The 24,287-nt window shown below is 38.1% G+C and overlaps 1 protein-coding gene across 2 annotated transcripts in view; it reads left to right on the top strand.

The window, feature by feature from the left end:
• LOC5573832 (centrosomal protein of 164 kDa) overlaps positions 1 to 12,213 on the top strand; it is a 50,684-nt gene extending 38,471 nt beyond the window's left edge. For both annotated transcript variants that reach the window (XM_021852357.1, XM_021852358.1), the window contains exons 4-6: positions 8,499 to 11,124; positions 11,188 to 11,521; positions 11,583 to 12,213. In XM_021852357.1, the coding sequence (XP_021708049.1) occupies positions 8,499 to 11,124; positions 11,188 to 11,521; positions 11,583 to 11,857 (3,235 nt within the window). In that variant the 3' untranslated portion in view covers positions 11,858 to 12,213. The remainder of the gene's footprint in view (positions 1 to 8,498; positions 11,125 to 11,187; positions 11,522 to 11,582) is intronic.
• The last annotated feature ends 12,074 nt before the right edge of the window (positions 12,214 to 24,287 follow it).

Raw genomic sequence — 24,287 nt, forward strand, 5'->3', positions numbered from 1 at the left:
TGGCAGGATATGCGGAAAGAAATCAAGAAACGTTTTTCACAATTAAGTAACAAAAATTTTGAAAATCAAATTTTTCAATTTGACCCTGGATCTAAGCCCTTTTGGAAATTATCTAAAATTTTGAAAGAAGCTCAGGAGCCAATACCGGTATTGAAAGAGGAAAACAAATTATTACTAACTAATTGCGAAGAAGCTCAAAAACTTGCTATGCAGTTTGAAAGCGCGCACAATTTTAATTGAGGACTTACTAGCCCAATTGAAAATCAAGTTACTCAGAACTTCGAAAATATTCTCAATCAAGAGAACGTTTTCGAAAATGCCTGGGAGACTGATTTGGAAGAAGTGAGAACTATTATTAAAAAATTCAAAAATATGAAAGCTCCTGGCGATAATGGAATTTTCTACATCCTCATCAAGAAACTTCCAGAAAGTAGCTTATTATTCTTAATTGATATATTTAACAAATGTTTTCAGTTGGTATATTTTCCTGACAAATGGAAAAATGCTAAAATTGTACCAATTTTTAAACCATGCCATGAAGGCTTGATTGTAAAATTGTAAAAAAACTTTAATTTCCCATCATACATTGTTAGAATAATTCAAAGATATTTGTCAAATCGTACACTTCAGGTTAATTATCAGAACTCCAGGTCTGAAAGACTTCCTGTAAGAGCTGGTGTTCTTTAAGGCAGCATTTTGGGACCAATATTATACAATATTTTCACAACTGACATACCTGAGTTACCTCAGGGATGTCAAAAATCTTTGTTTGCGGATGACACAAGCCTGTCCGCCAAAGGACGAAGCCTGCGTGTCATCTGTAGTAGATTGCAAAAAAGTTTGGATATTTTTTCTTCATACATGCAAAAATGAAATATTTCTCCTAATGCTACCAAAACTCAATTAATAATATTCCCACATAAACCAAAAGCCGTTTATTTGAAACCTTCAAGTAGACATATTGTCACGATGAGAGGGGTTCCAATGTATTGATTAGATGAAGTTAAGTATCTAAGGCTATGCTAGATAAGAATTTAACTTTCAAAAATCACTTGAATGCCCAAGCCAAATGTAACAAATATATAAAATGTCTGTATACACTTCTTAACAGAAAATCGATACTTTGTCTTAAGAACAAGCTTTTGATATTCAAACAAATTTTCAGGCCTGCCATGTTGTATGCTGTACTAATATGGACTAGCTGTTGTTATACCAGGAAGGAAGCTCTGCAAAGGATTCAAAATAAAATTTTGAAAATGATTCTGAAGCTTCCTCCCTGGTATATACGAAATTGTTTGCTGAATAAAAAATTACAAAAGGAAATCTACTATTATTTTGAGCGATTTCACCTGGTGCTTCAGTTTTCAAACGATACTGTAAAACGTTTCATATTTTGTTATAATGAAATTGACCATATTTGTAGTTCTCTGTCAAAATTTCATGTCGTTTGCTGAAACAGAAACAAAGTTACAGCATGTCAAACTTGAGCATTTTGTATGCAAATCGGCTTTCACTACTATTATTCTAAACACAATTCTCGAAGACTTATTCAAACAGACTCAAGTCAGAAAAGTTAACAAACTTACTTTAACAATCCTACGTGTTTCGCAGACGAAATTCTACACGTTCCGCTCTAAACCAACTCGATTTTTCACTTTTGGAACGTTTAATTTCCGGATTTACAATACGACGAAAGTAAGATTATCAACTTTCGCAACCTAACCGCTACTTTCGTCGCTCCGTTGTATGGGAGACAAAGTGACTTAACCACGAATCAAAACAAAACACTACTTGAGTCGATTTCACACTGGTACAAAAACGTCGTAAGTAACTGATTGAAACGGCTTATCATTTTGTCATACAATTTTTGTGGGAAGTGATAGAAACTACCTTGACTTTTAACGCGAGTTGATTGCATGCAAAATTTAAGCTATGTACACGGTAAAAAAATGTGGAAAATGAGATTCATTTTAAAACACTTTTAGAAGAAAGGTTGTGATTCTTCTTTATTAATTTTCTCAAAACCGTATGAAAGTTACTTACGTCGATTTGAAAAAGTAATCGAGAATTGTGAATTGTATGTCATCAAATCCCTGTGACTGTTGAGACCAAATAATTATGTTGATATCACAAAACATGTAAACTTCTCTAACCGGTGAGCGATGTTTATCAAACAATAAAAGCAGTCGATGCACCAATGGAGAGGGTGGGTATAAAAAATGGATTCTACCCCATTACCCCGAATTCCATAACCCCGAATGCTATTTCCCCGAATTTACAATTATCTTGACATGATGATATTGATGACATTTCCCCATGCTATAGGAATTCGGGGTAATGTCATTCGGGGTGATGGGTCGTTTGGAGTTTTGGAATTCGGTGTAATGGCGTTCGGGTTAATGGCATTCGGGGTAATGGGGTAGATTCTAGGCAAACAGTTTTCAACACTAAATAAATCGTACTTGCTCTGCGTGTGTAGCATGAGATGGATAGATATGGGTTATGAAAAGGGTCTGCGTGATCTGTGGGGATTTGAATTCGAAACTTGTAATCTGTAATTGTAATCGAACTTTTGCCCCACCTTACTCTAAGCTTCTAAAGCATGCAAAAAGATTTGGAATCGGTTGAGTGTTCATGAAGTTATGTTCAAATAAAGATGATTTTTTTTAGTAAAATGAGGAAAAAAATGGAGTAAACTACTTTTAACTAAAACTAGATTTGATCTTAAACAAATTTTGTGTTCTACAAAGTTTTCATAAATTCAATAGAGTAAGGTGGGGCAAAAGTTCGACCTTAGTGGTATAATCAAAGTTTCCATGAAAACAATAGCAGTTAAAACAAAACAAATACCATACCATGCTGAACAAACTTGTGTCAAAATATTTACCCATTTTTAGTAATAACAGTTTCAAAATTGATTGTCTTAAACGAACTTTTGCCCCACCGGTGGGGTAAGAGTTCGAATCTAGTGTGGGGCAAAAGTTCGCTGGTTAAAACACAAAATATCGATCCTTTTATGACAGGCATACTCTACACCAGCCGTACACTTGAGTTTGCCGAAAAATACACACTAAATTTTCATAAAAAAATTGCCCTAAACCGGGTTAATTGTAATATACTCAAGAATAGCAGTTTTTCGCAAAACTAAGTGGAAATGTAAAATTTTAGTGGCAGTTTTCACACGATCAGACAAATTTAATTAATTTGAAGATAATATGTGGATTTTAGGGAATTTGCAGATTTTTCCGTGATATTATACATGGGTCGAACTTTTGCCCCGCTAATTCGAACTTTTGCCCCACTATGCAAGCATTTAGCTTAGCTTAGCTTAGACTGACTACACATATCAATGGTTGCTATTCCGTGATTGACCGAAGTCAGTGAAAATGCACAAAGAATCAACTAGAAGTTTGGCTGGGATTGGCCATAATCTTCTTCAATGTGCATAATTCAGTGCCTCTATTTATACAGGGTCAATAACGGCGCCGGCCACGTCCTTGCAGTCAGGTGGGATTGGGGGAAGGAATGTTAGTGTGTAACCTTTGCTATTTGGAGACCGTGTTTGCCTCTGCATCTCCACAAAGGTTACTGGGAGGGATGTTTGTTAATGGGAAGGATCGTTGGGTCACAGGATTCGCTTTGATAAGCGATTAGACCATGATAAATAATGATTTGTGAGATATATACATCCTTTTTTGTAAATATAATATTTTCATTTGATATGAACAATTTCTATGTAGTGGAAAATTATGCCGACACTTGAGGTGACGAACCATTCAAAGTTTGTTGAACAAATACCTAAATGTAACATTCCTACAGCTGTCAGGACGAAAGCATGTGTTATTATATTTTACTTATTTGAAAAGAAACAAAAAACTTGATTGGTTGAAACATCATAGAACACTCTTATTCTTATGTCGACACTTACAGTGGCGAACCATCCAAAGTTTGTTGAATAAAGTGAACTTTTCGCAAGTCTACACTTGTAGTGTCGAACCATTCAAAGTTTTTTTTTTTTTTAATTACAAAAATAATGGTAAAAAGGGGTGTTCTGAAAATAAAAAAAAATGTGAAACATAAATAATTCATGAATCAGAGTTTGTGTCGACACTCACAGTGACGAACAATTCATAGTTTGTTGAAAATTCTTATTAACGTCCCACAATTGTAACGATTAAATGTGCAGTCATACCTATTTTATAGATTAGAAATAGTAGCATGAAACGAGCTCACCAATTGATCCTTTATCCTTCACTGTGCAGCCACAATCCACTCTCAGCCTTACTCGTTTGCTCGGCTATATAAAAGCACACAGAAAAAAAAAGGCGCGCGACCCGAAAAGGAAAAAAAAACTTGGCTTTCTTGACGCACTGCCCAGCAGCAAGCGTCAAGGTCAAAGGATCAAAAAGAACTAACCGATCACGCCACTTTTTCACTTACTAGACCGACGCGCGACATGTTTGATCCTGCCCTCGTCGCTCGCCCCCGTAGGAGCAAGCGTCAAGGTCGAAAGATCAAACAGAACTCCTTTTGCCCCACTATGCAAGCATTTATGCAAAAACTAATACAAACGTTAAATAGTGAACGCGTGCATTGATTCATTGAGCTAGAAACCTTAAAAAGTTAAAAAGTCTTACCCCACTCGAACTTTTGCCACACTTTACTCTATTGAAAGGAATGGTGCTAAAAGTTTAAAAATTTGGGTAAAACATAACAAAGTTATGTATGCTTCACTGAAGGTCATTTTTTATATCTTGAAAATTCATCTTGAAGTCGCTTGCGCCACCTCTAAATGTCAATATTTTTGGATCAAATTTTGAAGCTTCTCTTTTTATATGATTTAAATTCAGAAGAGCACAAGAATTTTTGGGTTTGAGAACTTTAAGCCGCATCATAAAAACAAAGAATGCCATCTGATTTCTTCTAAACTGTTCCAATTTCACGGAACAAATCTTCCAATGTCTTCCACTTCAACATTTTCAATTACCAGGAAAACTTCAAATTCAACGCAACTAGGGTTGTCATGTCTATTACGGCTTAAACCAGCCGACGGTGTTTTGAAAACCCTGAAGGTCGTAGACACAAAAGTCAATTCGGACAAATTGAGATGTAAAATTGCGAAAAATAATAGAATTGTTCTGGTGGGCTTCGATCCCAATACGCTAGACTGGGCGTAGTTGGTTAACGCACCCAGTCTAGCGTATTATGAATCGAGGGATCGAAGCCCACCAGAACGATTCTATTATATTTCACAATTTTACATCTCAATTTGTCCAAATTGACTAGTGTGTCAACGACCTTCAGGTTTCGCCGCATGAGCGAAGACAGGAAGCGATCCAATCGGTTTCAGGTTTCATATTACCGAGTCTCCATAAAAATTTTCCGAGATATCGGAAACAGTTTTGCCGACATTCGGTAAACTCTTACCGAAGTATCAGCATTATATGCTCGGCAAACCGATTAGGGGGTACGTTTCGATATTCAAGTAAGGTACCGCGGGGCAAGTGGGAACGAAAAAACGATAGTTCAAACAAATTGTTCAATAACATTTTCAAATGTCAATATTTTTCAAATCCAACAACACAATCACGTTTTGGCAACATATTTGCTGGTGTGTGCATGGAACTAATCGAATAATTTCGAAATTGTGAAAACCTTGGAAGAAAGTTTCAAAATGAGCCATTGGACGCAGTTGCCTCGCTAAACGGGGCAAGTGCGACACATCCAGTTTCATGCGTCAATCCACATCAGTAAGTCAAGCATTACAATAATAGGATTGATAAGTCATAGATTTTTAATTTTAAGTACATATTTGATGTACATAAGGGATCAACCATAAAATACGTTACGTTTTAGGAAGAAACCCTTTATTTAATTGTATGTTACCTCACATTTAATATTAACTGAAAATTCCTCAATAAAAGTGTAAAGAGGAATTAATTATGTTCAAAATATATGATTTATAAGTTGTTAACTAAAATGTAGCACATAAACAATCAATAATTGACGAAATTATAAATATGTTTTGTTATTATTTATATGCATGGCAGAAAACCACCTTATGGGATGGAATTGGTTTCCATCACAAAATAACAAATAAAGTTCAAATAAAATAGAAAAGTAATCGTTATTGATGCATTTCAAATTTCAGCTGTGTGTTTGTTCAATTTTGAAGTCGTATTTCAAAAATAAAAAATAAATTCAAAAATAAAGAATAATACAATTTTTCTTCTCCCTTTTATGCAATTACGTAATTTGAGGTTGATTTTTTTTATAAAAATCATTTGTTTGAATGTTTTAGTGCTACTCTCTAGGAAAATGTATGAAACGTGTACGAAAAGTTTTGATTCTGGTTTTTATTTTGATAGGTCCCACTTACCCCAGGTACAAATATATTTTGGGGTAAGATAGACCATCGAAAATTTCATATGAAATGAAAACAAAATACTGGTTTATCGTTAGCAGCTTGTAATAATACTTAAAATTATAGCTTACTGATGAAAATTCGATTTAAAACACATTTATTTTTTGCGAGTCAATGCAAGACGTGAAACGTGTCACAATTTATCATGGAAGTTGAAAATGGCGCTGAACTGACAACTGTTACATGAACCACATGGTAATAAAAATAACAATATGTTTGATACTAAATACATTCCTTGTCATAGTATCTTTAACTTTCTAGAAGAATACCCCCGTGAAAAACTTTTCCTAGTTGATCTATGACGAAACGCCCCACTTACCCCGGATTCTCACTTGCCCCGGGGTACCTTATGTGCATCAAGTTTAAGATTCAAACTACAGGAGTAATATATAATTCCAGTTCCGTATTCTAGTGCTCCTGATTATGTTTTATATTAATCTTATCAGGTATCAGAAGGCCGGCTCCAGAGGCACGTTCCCCGCCATTTGGAAGATTTATCCCAGAAAAGTTGAAGATTGATGAAATTTATTTTATCCAGCAAGTATACTACAGAGGAAGTTGCTTAATCCGGTGGTGCAACAATCGCGATTATTTAAAAGTCGTATCGTTTTGCTCATCACACGTTGAAAAAAAATTCTACCAATGGAAAAGTATTACAACACTCAGCTGATTATTGAATCACCCTGAACAGTTTAGCATCATCTCAAAACCGGAACATCCATAATGCTATATCTCGAGATGCTGAAGATCTATAATGGTGCACTCTTCAGCAAAGTTGTTCAGCAGATCAAGGTCATCCGGAAAGCCAATAGTTTGGTTTGCAATTCTGCCGCTAGGTGGTTCTAGTGAGCGTGTAAAATTGAGCCTTTAAAGCATGTTCCATCTTGTGGTCCATGAGATATAAAGATTTAGTCTTCGGCAAAGTTGTTCAGAAAGACAAGGACATCCGGAAGATAAAAAATTTTATTCCAAAATTTGCCGCTATGTGGTGCTACTGAGCATATAAGAATGAGCATCAATCTCCTGATCCAGATAAGATAAAGAGTTGGAGTATTCGACAAAGGTGTATAGAAGGGCAAGGACATCCGCAAGGCAGACAGTTTGATTTATAATTTTGCCGTCAGCTGGTGCTATTTATACATAGTGGGCAAGTTCTGTATTTTGATCCAGATGAAAAAGCAAGTTCGAGTATTCGACAAAGTTGTTCAGACAGTCAAAGAAATCCGGAAGGCAAACAGTTTAATTTGTTATTTGTTGTTGTTAGCTGGATGGCATTTTGAACTTGAAATTGGGGGGATTTTCTCATTTTAAAATATATATTCAGTGTTAATGCGGTCCAAGGTAGCCATGAAACCCAACATTTACTAAAACTCTTCAACTCAAAATCGAGATATGGAACATCCAGTTATGCAGTTTGTTGAATTTGATAAGGTAGAATGTCCAGAATGTTGTCCAGAAAGCCTGTGGCGTTTGGAAGTGGAATTGCAACAATAGAATCGTATATTCAAGTATTATAAATGTGATTCATATTCTAGTTAAAGAAGTCTCTTCGCGCAATTTTTGTATACAGACTCTGAGACAGCGGGTTGCGCGCAGAGAATAATTATAATTCAAGTCAGAACCAATTCAATCCAAATCTATCCCAGTGATTCTCATGTGGATCACAAAATAGAACTAGTTCAGAATGCTCAATTTCACATTCTCACTAGCGCCAACTAGTGGCAAAATTTCGAACCAAACTGTTTGCCTCTCGGATGTCGTTGACCTTCTGAACAACTTAGCCGAAGTCTCGAACTTTCTATTTATTCCATTTTGATCACAAGATAGAAGATAGAATGCCCAATTTTACATGCTCACTAGCGCCACCTAGCGGCAAAATTACGAATCCAATCAAATTGTTTGCTTTCCGGATGTCCTTGATTCGCTGAACAAGTTTGCTGAAGATTGTTTCTTTGCAAATCATAAGGATCTTGAGATATAGCAAGGATGAACTTACATTTGTAGCTTATACAATCTTGTACCAGACTCACCACTAATATTTCTCCTACATTTTCTTTTCATATTTTATTCGCAGCTACAGCAAACAGGTCAAAGCGTACTACTATTACGACCGTTACACGCGGAAGTCTCAGTGGGAGCACCCGATAGACGTCCTCTACCGGCAGAAGGTAGTTGACGCTCGGAAGGCCCTGTCGTTGGATCGGTCCGACTCCACTTCGCTCGCGGATTCCGGTTTTCGTAGTTTGAAGTCAGCAGCTAGCAACAATAGTAACAACAGCAGCGGAAGCGGAAGTGCCGGCAGTGCCAGTGGGTGTGACAAGTGTGAGATAGACTCACCGGCACCTGTGGAAGACGGATGCATTGAGGCTGGTGCCTTGAGAAAAGAGTCACATGAACCGGATCGAATATTTGGTATTGTTGGCTCGAGTTCGGTGGAGTCCGATCGGGAGGATAGTGTTAAGCATATAGTTCAGGGAAAAGTTCAGGCTGAGAAGGACAGGGGTGTGGGAACAGAGGAAGCGGATGAGATCGAAGTGGGAGAGGAAGTTGGAAACGAAGAAGAGGAAGAGGAAGAGAGCGGAGATTCGAATAAGGAAAATAACAGCCAACGGTTGGATTTGGTGGTTCAAGAAAGGAAGCTTGATGACAGTGCAGGAGCAATGGCGATGACACCGAAGATTTCGTTCAACTTGGGTTCCAGTCTACGGGATCGATCGGAGACTAGTTTATCGCGTGGGTCTTTTCAAGGATTCACCCTCACTGGAACGGGATCACAATTTCTGAAATCCAACAAAAAGCCTGACTTTGAGAGTTTTGAGTTCGGTAAGAAGGAAGAAGTGAAAGGAATATTGAGAGATTCAAGTCTGACCTATATCAGAAACAAAGGAACTCCGAACGAAGATTCTTCAGATGAGAGAAAGAGTGTGCGCTTCGACATTGATTTGAATGCAGAGTTGAAATCCAATAAACTAGAAGCGGTACGAGATGATTCGTTAATTAACTTTGACGAGCTTGTCGAAGGATACGACAACGATGCCGAGGAAGAAGTGGAAGAAGAGGAGGAAGCCGTGGAAGGTTCGGAAAAGAAGTCAACGGAAACATCCGAAGAGGATTCAGACGCAAGCGAAGAAATCGACAGCAAAGCTGAGGTGGTTAAGGAAGTAGTTGGGAGAAGGTTTTCCGTGGAAAGAGTCAGTGATGATTCGATAAGGCAGTTGAAGGATTCGATTGCGGATGAAAAAGCAAGGTTCAAAACAAAACTGGAGGAAGAGTTGAAGAACTTGAGATTAATAGAAGAAGCAAATATTCAATGTGAACTAACAAAGGAGAAGGCACATTTCGAAGAAATGCTCATCAAAGAGAAGGACAAGCTGAACGACCATCATCAGAAAAATATTGAAGAGATCAAAGAGTTTTACCAGGTAAAACTAAATGAGATGAAGGCTGACTACGAGGAAGAGAATGAGAAGGAGTACAGGATTTATAGGGAAACGCTACAGGAAGAGTTTGACTTGAAAGTCAAAGAGGTTACGGATGAACACAAGGCAACAATGGCAACTTTACAGAAAAATCATGATGAAATCGTAGAAGAATTGGAGCGTGATTTGAAGATGGAAGAAGAGCTATTGAAGAAGGAGCATGCAACAAACTTAACGGAGATGAAAATTAAGCTGGCGCATGAACTGGAGGTTGAACGTCAACGTATGCGAGAAACTGGCGAAGACCGACTGTACGAGAAAATTCGTTGCGAGAAGCGATTGCTGGAAGATAAGTACAAATGTTTGAAGGAAAAGTATACTCGATTGAAGACTGATGTGAGAATTTCGCTCGAACGTCGCAAGAAACGACGAGAACAACAACAGCAAAGTATTCTCAGCAATAGCTATGAAACGGATGATCGCACTCACTCGAAACCCACCCCACAGTATCCTTACGAGCCAAAATCAAGTGCCGGTGGACCTCCATCTCTGTTGATGAACTCGGAAAAGTCTTCAATCAGTACTCCACCGCCTTCGGCTGCATCTAAGCGTTTCCCGGCAAAAAATAACTACCTGGTCGAGAATAAGAGCAAACTTCTCCACTACAATGGAAACGCCCACCAACAGGTGGCGTCCTCCGCTCCATCGGAACCTCGCAAACCGTTTATCTTGAACAACAACCGAGTCCAAAACACCGATGATACAAGTCAGAGCGAAACTACCTATTCCAAGAACTACTTTCAAATTCGTAGCATTTTCGCTAACGTTCGCGACGACAACTTCAGTTCGGATTCCGAGTTTGACAAGAATCATGACAAAAACAGTGTGCCGATGACCCGGCAAAAGCGGAAGCTCTTCACCAAAACCAAATCGGCGTCTACTTCGAAGCTGAACTCTTCCAAGCACGAACGAGAGCGGCCTTGCACTCCGGTGGAGAATCTACGCATTCAGCTCAAGAAGCTAGAGGAACTGGAGGATCAGATTCCCGAGTGTAACATTGACACGCCTTACCATTTGCGGTATCCATTCAGTGACCTGGAGAACAACGGCGGAAGTACGGAGCTGGACTTCTTCAAACATCGCATTCTTCTCGAGCGGGACTCGGTGATGCGGGCGAAGGAGTCGCTGCGAGCGCAGAAGAATCTCTTTAAATCCAAGCAGCGGGATATTTCGGTGAAGCACACGATGAAGAACAAACACACCATGGATCAGATCTTTAGCGTAAGTGGCAGGAGGGTTGTTGGAAGAGGATACATCATTGAAACTTTTTATTTCATATTCCAGGAGGAGAAAGAACAGACTGAGATAGAGGTGTCTCTGCATCGTACTCGAGCTCTCCTAGGTGAGAAAGTAATTAGGCTGCGTCATTTGGAGCGGTCGCTTCAGAAACTATCAGAGAAGGATCGACCCACGTTACCGGAAAATATCGAAATCAACATGAAACCCAAGGAGACGTTAAGTGATCTGTCGTCCTACTCGAGTTCTGGTTTCAGCAGCACTGATGTACCAACAGAACACAACAACGGCCGAAGGCCGTTCGTCGGACACGAGTCGAACGAGACGCTGAAATACCTGGAACATCTGCATAGTGAAATTCAAGATATCTGGAATATTTTGAGTGAGTTTTAATGATACAGTTGATTGGCTGAATATTTTCTTATTCAAATTTGAATTTTTAGACCCTAATCACGCACCCAGCGGTTACGAAGAGTTGGACTATCTGAACAACCCGTCGCAGCACTTTTGCGATATAGTGATGTCGCCGAAGCCGGGAACTCCAGGCCACGGAGGAAATGGGTCTGCTCATCAGCAAACGAAGCAGCACCTCCAGTATCATCCTCAGCAACACCATCAGTATACCGTCAATCTGCTGGAGAAGACTCGCGATCTGAAGAATTGGCTGCGGCAAGCCAAATCGGAACACGAGCTTCTGAAGAAGAAGTCGTTTGGGTAAGAAGGTGCGTTTCGAAAGGGTGAATGGTACAGTTGTGATACTTCGAATTACGTTTTATTACTCGGATAGTTTTCTAAAATAAGGTTTAAACATTTAAGTTGGTTCATAAAGACGTTCTTACTTATTCAATTGTCACGCTCCCTTCACATCATACTATCTGTGAACATGGAGAGCACATATCAGGATCAACTTTTATTATATCAGGTGCTCAGTATTCGAGTACAAACAAGATTCGAGAAGAGCTGGTACAAATGTTTCACGTATGCGTTATTGCTGTCTAACACAGTTTTTTTTCGGTCACGGATGCTCCACAAAATACACGCATTGATTTGAACAAGTATCATTCCATTTATTAAGTTAACATTTAAACAAATAACACTGAATCAACAATTTCACGCCTCATGGCTCAGTTTGTCACCGCATCTCCCCTTCGGTTTTGCCCCACGCTCGCTTAATCGCCGTTCACTTGATTCACCCACTTAGTTTGCTCCGCTCCACGTCTTCTTGCACCAACCGGATCCGAAGCGAACACAATCTTTGCAGAATCGTTGCCACCGTTGGTCCCTGATATGAATTCTTTTTTTTATTTTACTGGCGGTTCTTTCAAGTTTACTGGACAAAAGGCTAAGGACCACAAATGGGATCTATTTTATATCTGTAGGTACGCATTGTCCAGTCATTTTCCCTCCTCGGCATCTTTGACAATATGTGTTTAATCTAGAACGAATAAATATCGCCTTCTTTTGATTGTTTTGTGCATGTAGTTAGCTACCGGAAGAATCAATGTTTTATAGAGGTCGAATGTTGTTTCCGTTTGCAAGTTGTGGGATCTAAGCTGGTTATGAAGACCATAAAAGGCCCTATAGAAGCGTGCATGATGACGTCACGATTATTTTTCTTCTCTGTCCCTCTTTCATCACGCTTAATTGACTTTCCTGCTCTTTTACACTCACTGCTGGAATTGTGTAGATTTTTTTATATGGTGTTTTACATTCACTGCTGGAAATATTGACATTTTTATATGGAGTTTCGAGGTTATGTCAGACGTGCTAGATCGTCACAGTCTTTTCACTTTGCGGGAAACGACATTGTCACATGTTACAAGTAAGAGCACATATAAACAAATTCTTCAACTACTTCAAACACATTCCGCTCACACACTGTCTCAGTACCAACACCATCTCTATATCTATCTGCAACCATGTACTTCGTTTTGGTAGAATTAATTGTCAGGCCTATTCTCGTTGTCTTCGTCTTCGGAGGCACGAATGCCTCCTTCAAATTTAAAAACCATCGGTTTGTCAAAAAAAAAACAGTGGAAAAAAATCAGTGCGTAAAAGTTTACCTTATTTTGTCTTCTATGACTAACAAAGACACCACAATGAAACAATGCCGTAAAATGTCAGCGAGCATTATTTTTCGTCACCCCTTTGCGATGAACCAACATAAGCTTCTAATCGTCACCGATCGCACGATTGCAGATAAAAAGAGTCTGATCTACAAACTGCTAGTCAACAAGCAGTCTTGTTATATTCACCAAAATGGCTTCGGTGAGTGAATTTGACGGATAGCGCCATCATTTTATGTTGCAATAATTATTGTAATTATTGTTGCACCATGGCCAGATTCATTTCCCGAGCGCGTACACGGAAAGAAATAACAATTGTGATTGAAAATAAATCTGTAGGGGGAAATCAACTGATCAACTGATCATTGTCGTTCTACTACTTTCACACGTTGCGTGAAAAATTACTGCAAAAAATATAATTAATAAAAATGAAATGTTTTTAGAAGTGCGCAACTATGGTAAATCGGTCTGACAAATCACTCAGCTCGGCGCAATTTGTAATTTGTATGTATTGAGGATTGCTCATCATTAATGTATCTTTCATGTACGTGACGTATATATGCTATACATATGTTTCAAATATGCTAATATTTTACTTGTGGTGCTGATGGACTTCCTGAAAATCCACTGAGATTCTTTCAGAAACTCTTCCCAGCGGAATGAGATCTATTTTGAAAATCTGGGTTCGGGGATTTTTACCTCGGGATTTCTTCTGGAAATCCATCCGAATTTATTATTTCAAGCCTTTTGATATTTTCCCCGAAATCCTTCAGTAGTGAAAGATCTTCGAATATCCCTCTGAGATTTTTTCAGAAACATGTCTAATCATCTGGAATACTCTCGGAAAAACGCCTGAGACTATAAGAAAAAAACAATCTTTCGCTGCACTTTCTTCCGTGCAAATTGTTGGGATTCTTTCGAAAATTAATCTGGGATTCTTTTGTAAATTCAAATGGAATTCTTCCAGAAATCCAGTTAAGAGTTTCGAAATGTCTTTCAGGGATTTTTAAAAAAATCTTTTTTCATGGAAATCCCTCCTGAAATTTTTCAGAAAATTTCTCTGAAATTCATCCAAAAATTCCTCTGAAATTGTTTAGGAATTCTCGTAGCACTCTACAGAAATCATGATTTATTGTTTCAATAAATCTGCCTGAGATAAATTTGAATATCCGTTAGGATTTTTTCCGGAAATTCTTTCGTGAGTCTTGACAATTTTTTTCTAAGATTCTTTAAAAAAAAACTCTGTGATTCTTCTAGAAATTCATGTTCTTGATTTTTTCTGGAGTTCTTCTATACATCGGTGTTATTCTGGAAAATATTCATTAAATCTTCTGTATGTCTGTGTCCTATGTCTTTCAAATCTTTCAAGGATTCGTGCAAATTAACTTCTGGGATTCTTTTGAATATCACTGTAAAAACAATCAAAATCCATTAGGAATTCTCATGGGATTGTTTCAGATATTTACGAAAATTCTTAAATAATACCTTTAGAAATCTCCCTAATAATATTTTAGTGATTTCTCTTTGATTCTTCTGTAAATCGACCTGGGATTCTTTCTGAAATCCCAAAGCAATTCCCAGAAGAATTTTTAGAAGGATATTTTTAAGAATCCTTTAGAATGTTTTTTCCGAAGGATCTCAATAGAATTTATTGAAAAAATTCCAGAACGATTTACGGTTGAATCTCATTAAAACTTCCGGTAGAGCTATTGAAAGCTTGAATGATGTCCGGAAGAATTCCAGTCGTATTTCCGGATGAATCTCAGCAGGTTTTACGGAAGAATCAGAAGAATTTCCGAAAGAATCCTAGGGAGATACTCAAAAGAATAATCACAGGGTTTTCTTGAAAAATTCAAGATGCTCCTAAATCCTAGAGGTAATTCGGGAAGAATATCTGCAGGAATCCTTAAAAAATCTAGTTGGAAGGATTTGAAAGATCCTCAGAAAGATTTCCGAAAGAATCCCAGAAGGTTTTCCGAAAGAATCCTAGGAAAATATCCGAAAGAATTCCAACTGGAAGAGTTCCAAAAGTATTTCAAGGATATTGACGTAAAAATATCAGTGGCGTTTCTAGAAGAACTTCAGACAGATTTTCGGAAGCACCTCGCAAGTATTCAAGAAAGATTTTCGAATGCATCTCTGGTGATTTCCGGAAGAATACCAATAACATTCTTATAAGAATTCCAGTAGTATTTCCGTAAAAGTTTTTTTTTCGGAAAAGTTATTTTCGGAGGAATTCTGGAAGAATTTTTAGTAGAGTCCTAGTACATTTTTTGGCAAAATTCTCTTAAAATATCCAGAAGAATTGCATCAGGATTTTTGGCCATTGTTGTCACTGTGTCGAGGATAAACTCCACTGTTGACATCTCTTGAGAAACGTTGATTCTTCCCAAATGCTCGTCTAGCTGCTTCTGTAAGTTCTGGAATTCGTGACGCTGGATAATCCTGGGATCCACCGCTCGGAATTCATGTTCTCCGGTTTTCGGCCAGCGTATTTCCTGGATAGCTGCCACGTTTACGACGCAATTTCGCAGTTCACGAGTTCAAAGTTCTCATGTTCCATGGTCCGACTTTCCAATTGGGTTGTTTAGCGATTAAACAATCACAAGTTTTCATAGCTTGATCAAAAGAGCACATTTTATTATACTCAGGAAAACAATTTTATTGTTATTCAATATCTTTATTTTGACATTTTAAATGATTAATGTAGAATTCAATCTTTAGACACAACAAGGGGGTGGTCACTCTACACAATGTGCCAGGCGCTGCTTGGGCACATTTAGGCGCACTTCCATAAAGTTTGCAGTTTTCCATAATAGGTCGCTATCAAAATCACAGTGAACTGAAATTTCGTTCTTAGCAACCATTGATATTTTTTGTTGTTTGCTTCACGTCAAGTAACGGAAAAAAAATCATTTTGGTTTCAGCTGGAACATGTTTCAACTATTTATCATACTTATTTTGTTATTTTCCCATTTATCAATTTGTTTTTATTTCAGATCGACGCTATTAGAACATCGTTTGCTGACAGAGATAGCCATGAATATAACGTGAAAAAGTTCCCTTAGAAAGAGAAAAAAAGACACACCAGTACCACTTGTCCCCTGTAGTTTTTTTTATCTCTTCAATAGGGTCCTAAAGCCCTGTCTCAATTTTAGTACCAAACGCTTAAGTTTAGGGCAGAAACACATGTTTACTCAATTTTTAAATGATTTTCATTGGTTTAAGTACAAAAAACATTTTTTTATGATTTTTGAGATTTTGTCACACCCTTTGGTTTAAACTCAAATATTGGGTATATTTGGTTTTCCGTGTCCCTTCCGAAATGTCAGATAGGAACTAAAGAGTCTAAATTATAAAGAGACGAAAATTTCGAATCAAGATTTAATCTGATCATATTTAAAATAAATCAGCTAGCAACTATGCCAAATCTATTACGCAGCACTGCCAATGTTGATTCCCACACTAAAAGTGAGTCACAGGTTTGATGTATTGAATTTTCACAGGTTTGGGTAACGAATGAAAAATTGACTGAATGTATGGAAAACCAACGTAATGAGCAGAGCATTATTTATGCAAAGCAAGAAAATTGCAACCGACACTTATGTATTCAGAAAATATGCTACTTCAGAAGAAGCAAAATTTTCGTGGGCGGTAACATTTTTGTGTGAGCCGTTTTCAACTTGTGTGAAAAAGTGTTTGACAAGTCTCCTGCTCGATTGGAATGACAATGACAGTAAACTTGGAATTCCAATTCGAACATTTCGCTTCTTTGCTTATAGTTTCTTTAATAGGAACAACCCCAGTGTTAAAACTATATGCCCTGTGGCATTTTGGTCGAAAAAGTGAATGTCAAACAAGATCACAAGTGTCAAGGTTCATATTCGGAACAATTTTTAAAATCCAAGTTTGAAAATGTTATAGCCGTTATTTGAGCTGGAAAACTTGCTAAAGTAGTCGCAATAATATGCTCTTTCGTATTATTAAATAAAAACAAGAATTCATTAAACATTTTAGGACCCAATTGAACTCATAGCGAATCCCAAAGACACAATGACATTTCAATTTACATAATAACAACTCACCCCGAAGTAAAATTTGCCGAGGGGTGATTCAAACGTGACTTTCATACTAACTTCGAACGCGTTTTAAAAATAGTTCCAGGACACGGAAAATTATGAAAATTTGGATTCTGGTTCATTTTTAACGCAGAATTAGAATATGTAAAAAAAAAGGTTCCCCTAAAGAAGCCAATTCTTGCCCTTTATTCATTGCCGGGCCTGTTGCCGTAAAATCAATCCGTTTGCTCTACTTTTGCCTTTCTTGATTGGTGAAGAGTCTTCGATAGGCCACCTAGCCAGGGTTGTGCTACCTGCTGATACTGCTTTGTCCGTTTGTTCTTTACATGATGACGACGGTCATAGCTGTAGGGGCCCAGATAGCCGTAGCGGTAAACGCGCAGTTATTCAGCAAGACCAAGCTGAGGGTCGTGGGCTCGAATCCCACCGGTCGAGGATCTTTTCGGATTGGAAATTTTCTCGACTTCCCAGGGCATAGAGTACCTCCGTACCTGCCACACGATATACGCATGCAAAAATGGTCATTGGCATAGTAAGCACTCAGTTAATAACTGTGGAAGTGCTCATAAGAACACTAAGCTGAGAAGCAGGCTCTGTCCCAGCGGGGACGTAACTCCAGAAAGAAGAAGAAGCTGTAGAATCTTACCTTTTCATATTTCGGTAGTTTTCTAAATTACTCACGTATCAACAATTCACTGTTTGATATCTTTTATTTGTTCCGCTTCCGATTACACAGACTACACACAGTCGATTTCTGATCCGTTCCCTTCTCTCCTCTACCTCCTCTTTTTCATTCCCTCCTTCTTTTCTCCCTCGTTTCCTGCTCCCTCCCCACAACTCTCCAAATACACATCTCCTCTGTTCTGCCCATATTCAACGTACTCTACATCCTTCTTCTATTCCAAAGAAAAATGATCATTATCAGTTATATGTTGTATGTATCTTTGTGGTAACTTCCTGTCTCTCCTCGGACGCATTGCAGAGTGTTGGACACTACTTGAGAACCATCCGTTTCATTGTCTTGAAGCCTTCCGTTTTATTGTCTTTGCCGATATGGGTAACTGCTGTTCAACTTGCTGTAGACTTACTTGGGTTGGTGGGACAGATGATAGGGGAACTGATTTTGAAGCGATTTGTTGTAGGCGCGATCAGGTATTTCCTTCCGATACATGCGCTCTGGTGGCATTAGATTACTAACTGCTGCACACCCTGCACAATCTTGGATCCTGTCAACTATGTCCCGGTCCATACAAGGCCACCAAACCTTCTCTCTCAAGTTTCTGCGCATAGCTACTATACCCGGGTGACCTCTGTGCGCAATATCAAGTGCCTTCGGTCTTAACTTCTCTGGAAGCACAATTCTTTCTGCTCGAAAAAAACAATCCCATTCAAGACCCACAACTCTTTAGAAAACGCTTGATAACGAAAAAGAACCTGTGGCCAATAACCAGATTCGAGACCCACGGGAGACGCATCAACATAAACCGCAGTTACTCTTTGAGGACATTTTTTGTGAAAGTTTCATAGGGTATCATTGAAAAAAAAAAAAAAAATGAGGGTACAATTAAAAAAAAAACTTCGATGAATTCTTCAAGCTATATCAAACGAAAATTCTGGGGAAATTGCTTTGGAAAGTTTGTAGACAAATCGCTCAATGAAATCTTCGAATTAATAGCTGAAGGGAACTTTAAGCAAATACCTGAATAACATTCTGATGAAATTTATGAAAAAAAATCATTAAACACAACTTTGAAAATGACGCTTTGAGGGATGTCTTATCGGATTCTCTGAGAAGCCCTTATTTGAACAAGAACCACTTTTCAGTCTCCTTTTAGTTTCTCTTTTCAGACATGAAGTCTCTGAAAATCCTATTTTGGACTCTAAAGCTAAGTATGCTGTTTCGCTCAAGAAAAGTAAAGAAATTCCTTGACTGAAAGGGTCAAGAAATTTCCTACAGAGAGCCCCCTTTGAAGTGACATTTCTTTTAAACTGCGTACTGCGATCAGAAAAAAGTGATTTTCTTGACCATTTCTTGGGAGAAATTTTCCACGCATCGAGATAGATAGGCGATTCCTTTTCTTGTCAGTAGCAAACCGGCCTTAAAGCGAAAAATGCACTTCAACAGAAAAGTAATCGCCTATCTCGATGCATGGGAAATTTCTTGCAAGAAATACTCAAGAAAAGCATTTTTCTTTGATCGCAGTACGCAGTTGAAAAGAAATGTCAATTCAAATGGAGCTCACTGTAGAAAATTTCTTGAACATTTCTTGGGCAGAAATTTTTACTTTTCTTGAGCGGAACAGCATACTTAGCTTAAATCGTTATCAGTCTTGAAGTCGTATCGGGATATCATTCTTCATTAATTGATATTTTGATTACTAAATAAAAACGTAAAACGACTTAAACAAAAGATGAACTAAATGTTCATTATTTTAAATAAAAAATCCTAATGTTCCCGAATCTGACTCCACACCGGGCCCAGAAAACCCTAGCTACGCCACTGAATCTCGGCCACTGCGTAGCGCCTCCTGGTGACAAAATCTCTAATCTTATGGTTCAAATAAACATAGCCCTTACGGTAACTTTGACATAGACGCTATGTTACTCAAAAGTCAGGCTCCTGAGATATTTGCAAAACAAAAGTTTCATGTAAACTAGCGTTGCCTGCTGGTGGAATTCCGAATCTGAATGATCACGTCTGAACCAAGAAAATAATAAAAATCGAATGCACATCGCAGTTTTTCTTGATAGAGTTGGTCTAATTTTCATAATCGGAAAGTTTTAAAATGTTCTATCGGTGAAATTTTGTTTTTTCTTCATGTTTTAGTCATTTTTTCATACTGAAATCTATGGAAAACCCTTTTTGTGATTTCGAGAAAAAAAAACTATGTACATTCAACTTTTATAATTCAAGCTAGGTATGCTGTTCCGCTCTAGACAAGTAAAAATTTCCGCGGAAGAAATGGTCAAAAAAAAATTTTACAGTGAGCTCCATTTGAATTGACATTTCTTTTCAACTGCGTACTGCGATCAAAGAAAAATGCTTTTCTTGAGCATTTCATGCAAGGAATTTCCTACGCATCGAGATATGCGTTTACTTTTCTGTTGAAGTGCATACTTCACATCACTAGTTGACCTGGCAAACGTTGTAAAACTCAATAGGCTTTGCAGAAATACTCATACAAAACGTCAAATTAGAATTACTCTTTCATTCAACCTTCCCAATGGATTTCAACAAAAAATATTCTCCACAAACACGTCGCAGCCCTTTTACAATTGTATAGTGAAAGAATTGTGAAAACTTGTTGGCCCGTTTTCAAACCATTTCGTGACATACAAACACCATTTCATCCTGGTTCAGACATAGCGTGCGTATGTCAGCCCTTGATCTCCGAATCAATTTTGCCGAAGATGGTTTTTCTATATTTCATAGTTCAACGTGCAACTACTCGCATTACAAAAATTCGCACGGCGGACTTCCCACGAGCTTGTTTACTACAGGTGACAAATGATGGAAGATAATCTCCAGAATAATACATTTTAGGCCAAATTTAGAATCGGTCGTCCAAAAGCTATCAAACTCCCGTTTGTCGCCTTCCTTGTTGATGAGACATACTACTTCTTCCTTTCAATTCTTTGGTAGCTGTTCTGTTTCCAAGATATGCGTATTAGTGCAGAAAAATGACTGCTCCAGGCTCATCTTGACGAGATCCGACACCATTTGTATCAGCTGCTTTATTGTTCTTGAGCAGTTGAATGGTATCTTTAACCTCCCTACAAGTTGAGCTGAGTTGTTTCCATAGTCCGCTATACTGACCTTTGCCCCTTTGTCTAGATCTTCATTACTTGTGTTTTCAGCATCATTCAGATGTTCATCGAAGTGCTGCTTCCACCTTTCGATCAGCTCACGTTTGTTCGTCAACTTGGACTTGGTTTACGTTCGTCCGTGGGCTTTGAAGTTCTGCAGAGAACTTGGATGAAGTCCCACACACGATGACTTTGTACTGTTGACAGTTGACTACTGGACACTTAACTTTACTTAATACTTAGCGATAGACTCAGTGCCGAGAAGCAACTCGACGTAAACAAATGTGTTCTATCAAGTATCTAGTGAGTAAGTCTTCGCCGGTTGTTCCGGTCCGTATTTCTTGGACGATGATCATCCGCTTCTTACAAGGAAAATGTATGCTTCAGGTTTGCCTTTCCTGTCAATACTTTAAATCTTCACCCACCATTCGTAAGTTAAGAGTTTTGGAGGTTCGATAACACGAAGGAACCATACCAAATGATTTATTTCATTTTTAGGCTTTAAGTGTCCGTTATAGAAATCAAAACAGTATATAACTAGATTCCATCGGGATTTATTACTCGATATTTCCTAGGTTTGCTTGTAACCGGGCCAGTACCACGAGGATGCAAAGCAAGAGGCAAAGGAAAAATCAATGAGGTGTTTCTTTTTTCACTTCAGGTGCACTAAGAGCAAAATTTATTCGTCTAGGTATTAGCATATGATTTTCAGGTCTCTGCTTACGGGTCCGCCATTCGTTTTTGGCCCTTTAGTCAGGAGTATGATTGAATACAAATAGTCATACAATCTTGAACAAATTGTTTTGTTAGAACAGGCCATTGCTACCGGTTTTCTGGTGGTTTTATTCAAAAAAAATCTGCATTATGAAGAATCACACTGAAACTGACCCTTCGCCTCAACAGCAAATTAGATTTTACACAATCAAACATATAATATGGAAAACTAAAGCAAAGTAGATGCCCACACTCCCAACAATGTGTACATGTGAACTGTTCAACCATAGTGTGATATTAAATTTTAGATAAAGTTGATGTTGGTAGTGCCGATTATCGAACGTATGGGAGCGAATGGAACGGTTCCAAGGGATGGAAGCTAGTTACTCGAATGGAAGAATACTAAATCAGATATTTATATTGCAACCTACTTACTAACAAGCATACATTTTAAGAATGACCCGAAGTTTTCATGCAACCAGCTCAAAGCAGTCAGTCACAATTCCTTTGCGTTTGTCAGTAGTTTCTTACAATGTTCTTTTGCTTTTTACTCAATGCTGATTGAATGCAATCAAAAGTCGTAACTTTCGATCCTAGATTTAAACGTAGGTAAATTAAACTGTGATTTTCCTTAACGTAGTGATATTTATCAATAAGTGTGTATTTAGAATCCATCCATACAGTCAATGATGATTTTCAATCATTTCACCGATACGTCCTTCCGTTTAAATTTATCTGTTGTGTTCGTCGGAAACGGAGAAAACACGGGAAAAAACGATCATCGTTTCGAGACAGACACAGAAGAACAATGTAAGTTAGTCCAACTGTTTCCGTGGTATGTCAAAGCATAAAAATGAAACGATAATGTTAATTTCATCGTTCGAACTTAGAGACATAATATTCAAAATTGAAATCTAAATTCTAATAAGCAAAAATAACTGTTCAAAATGATATAGAATAACATATAAATGATCAAATGATTCTAGTTTTCTCAAATGCACTACTACAAAGAAAAAAAAGTTAGAAACCGATCAAGTTATTCGAGAATTCCTATCGAAAAGTTTTGAATAACAAAAATTTTGGACAGTGCAGGCAATAAATGATTTCTGTTAACAACATTCGGCAAAGATGTGGAAAGAGCTGTAACAATTATACCAGTAGTACAGTTACTACCAGGGGCAGTAGTAAAACAAATCTAAAAAACACATAAGAATCTTACAACACAATAATTGATGACATCAATTTCAGGATGGTGTTGAGGAATGAAAATTGTATGCAAAATATGTAATAGAAAGAAAAGATTCCCAGATGCGACTCTCAAAAAAGTTTTAAATACCCTCTACCAGAAAAAAAAAAACAAAACGACTACCAATAAAACTCAGTTTCACAGAATAATGTTACAGGAAAATTTAATTGAAAAGTGTTTGGTTTTACTTGAGAAAGAAATCACTACAAGCCCCCTTTCGGTATCTTCAGCACATTGCCTAAGCATTATTCGCACAAGAAAGGTGATCATAAAAAGTATAAACACTTAATTGACCTTTTTAATCAACATAATCAACTTTTTATTAAAGAGTAGTGTCTGATCCTTCGACTTGACGCTTGCTCCAGTGGGGGCGGACGATGAAGGCAGGATCCAACATGTCGCGCGTCGTAGTGAGAAAGTGCCGCGATCGCTTAGTAGTGATTGATCTATTGATCGCGTCGTTTGCTCCTGCGTGGGCGAGCGATGAACACTTATTCGGCGTACAATGCGATTATCGAAATATTTTGCGAATCCGATTAGGCGTGATTATATCATGGATCGCATCACCAAAAATGGGTGACTCTCAGATCTCTACCTTATCCCACTAATCCAATATTCTTTCCATGACAACAGTGGAGATGCAGAGGTGATCTCGATCTCTAGTAACGGTAATCACACTATCAGGTATCAGAAGGCCGGCTCCAAAGGCACGTTCCCCACCAGTTGGGAGATTTGTGCCATCGCCATATTTGAGCCTATTTCATCATCTACCCGATGGGAGAGGAAAGGGAAGGGAAAGATGGGAGGAAATAGGAATGGGGCTCCCTTGAAGAGGGAAGATCGCATAAGCGAAATGAGAGCATGTAGCTCCATACCACAATAGGTTCGAACAGCGCCCTAAAAAAGGCATTGCAAAACGCATGAGCGTAAAGAGAGCCTATAGCTCATTACCACAGCAGTTTAAGAATAACAGAATGTCCTGAAGATTCAGGCTTCTGAATTCAGTTTCACTTAATAAGTGTTTACCAAGTAATTGGAATCGCATTTGCGCAAAAACTGGACAGTTACATATCAGGTGATACGAAGTTCCATAATCGGAGTCACAACTATCACACACAAATGAGTCAGCACGCTGAATATTTGCCATGTGATAGTTGAGTCGGCAGTGGCCTGTCAACGCTCTGACCAAGAGATTGCAATTCTTCTTTGACAAATTTGTTAAATACTTCGCCTCCC

The sequence above is a fragment of the Aedes aegypti genome, chromosome 3, assembly GCF_002204515.2.
Source record: "Aedes aegypti strain LVP_AGWG chromosome 3, AaegL5.0 Primary Assembly, whole genome shotgun sequence".
NCBI classification, from domain to species: Eukaryota; Metazoa; Arthropoda; class Insecta; order Diptera; family Culicidae; genus Aedes; species Aedes aegypti.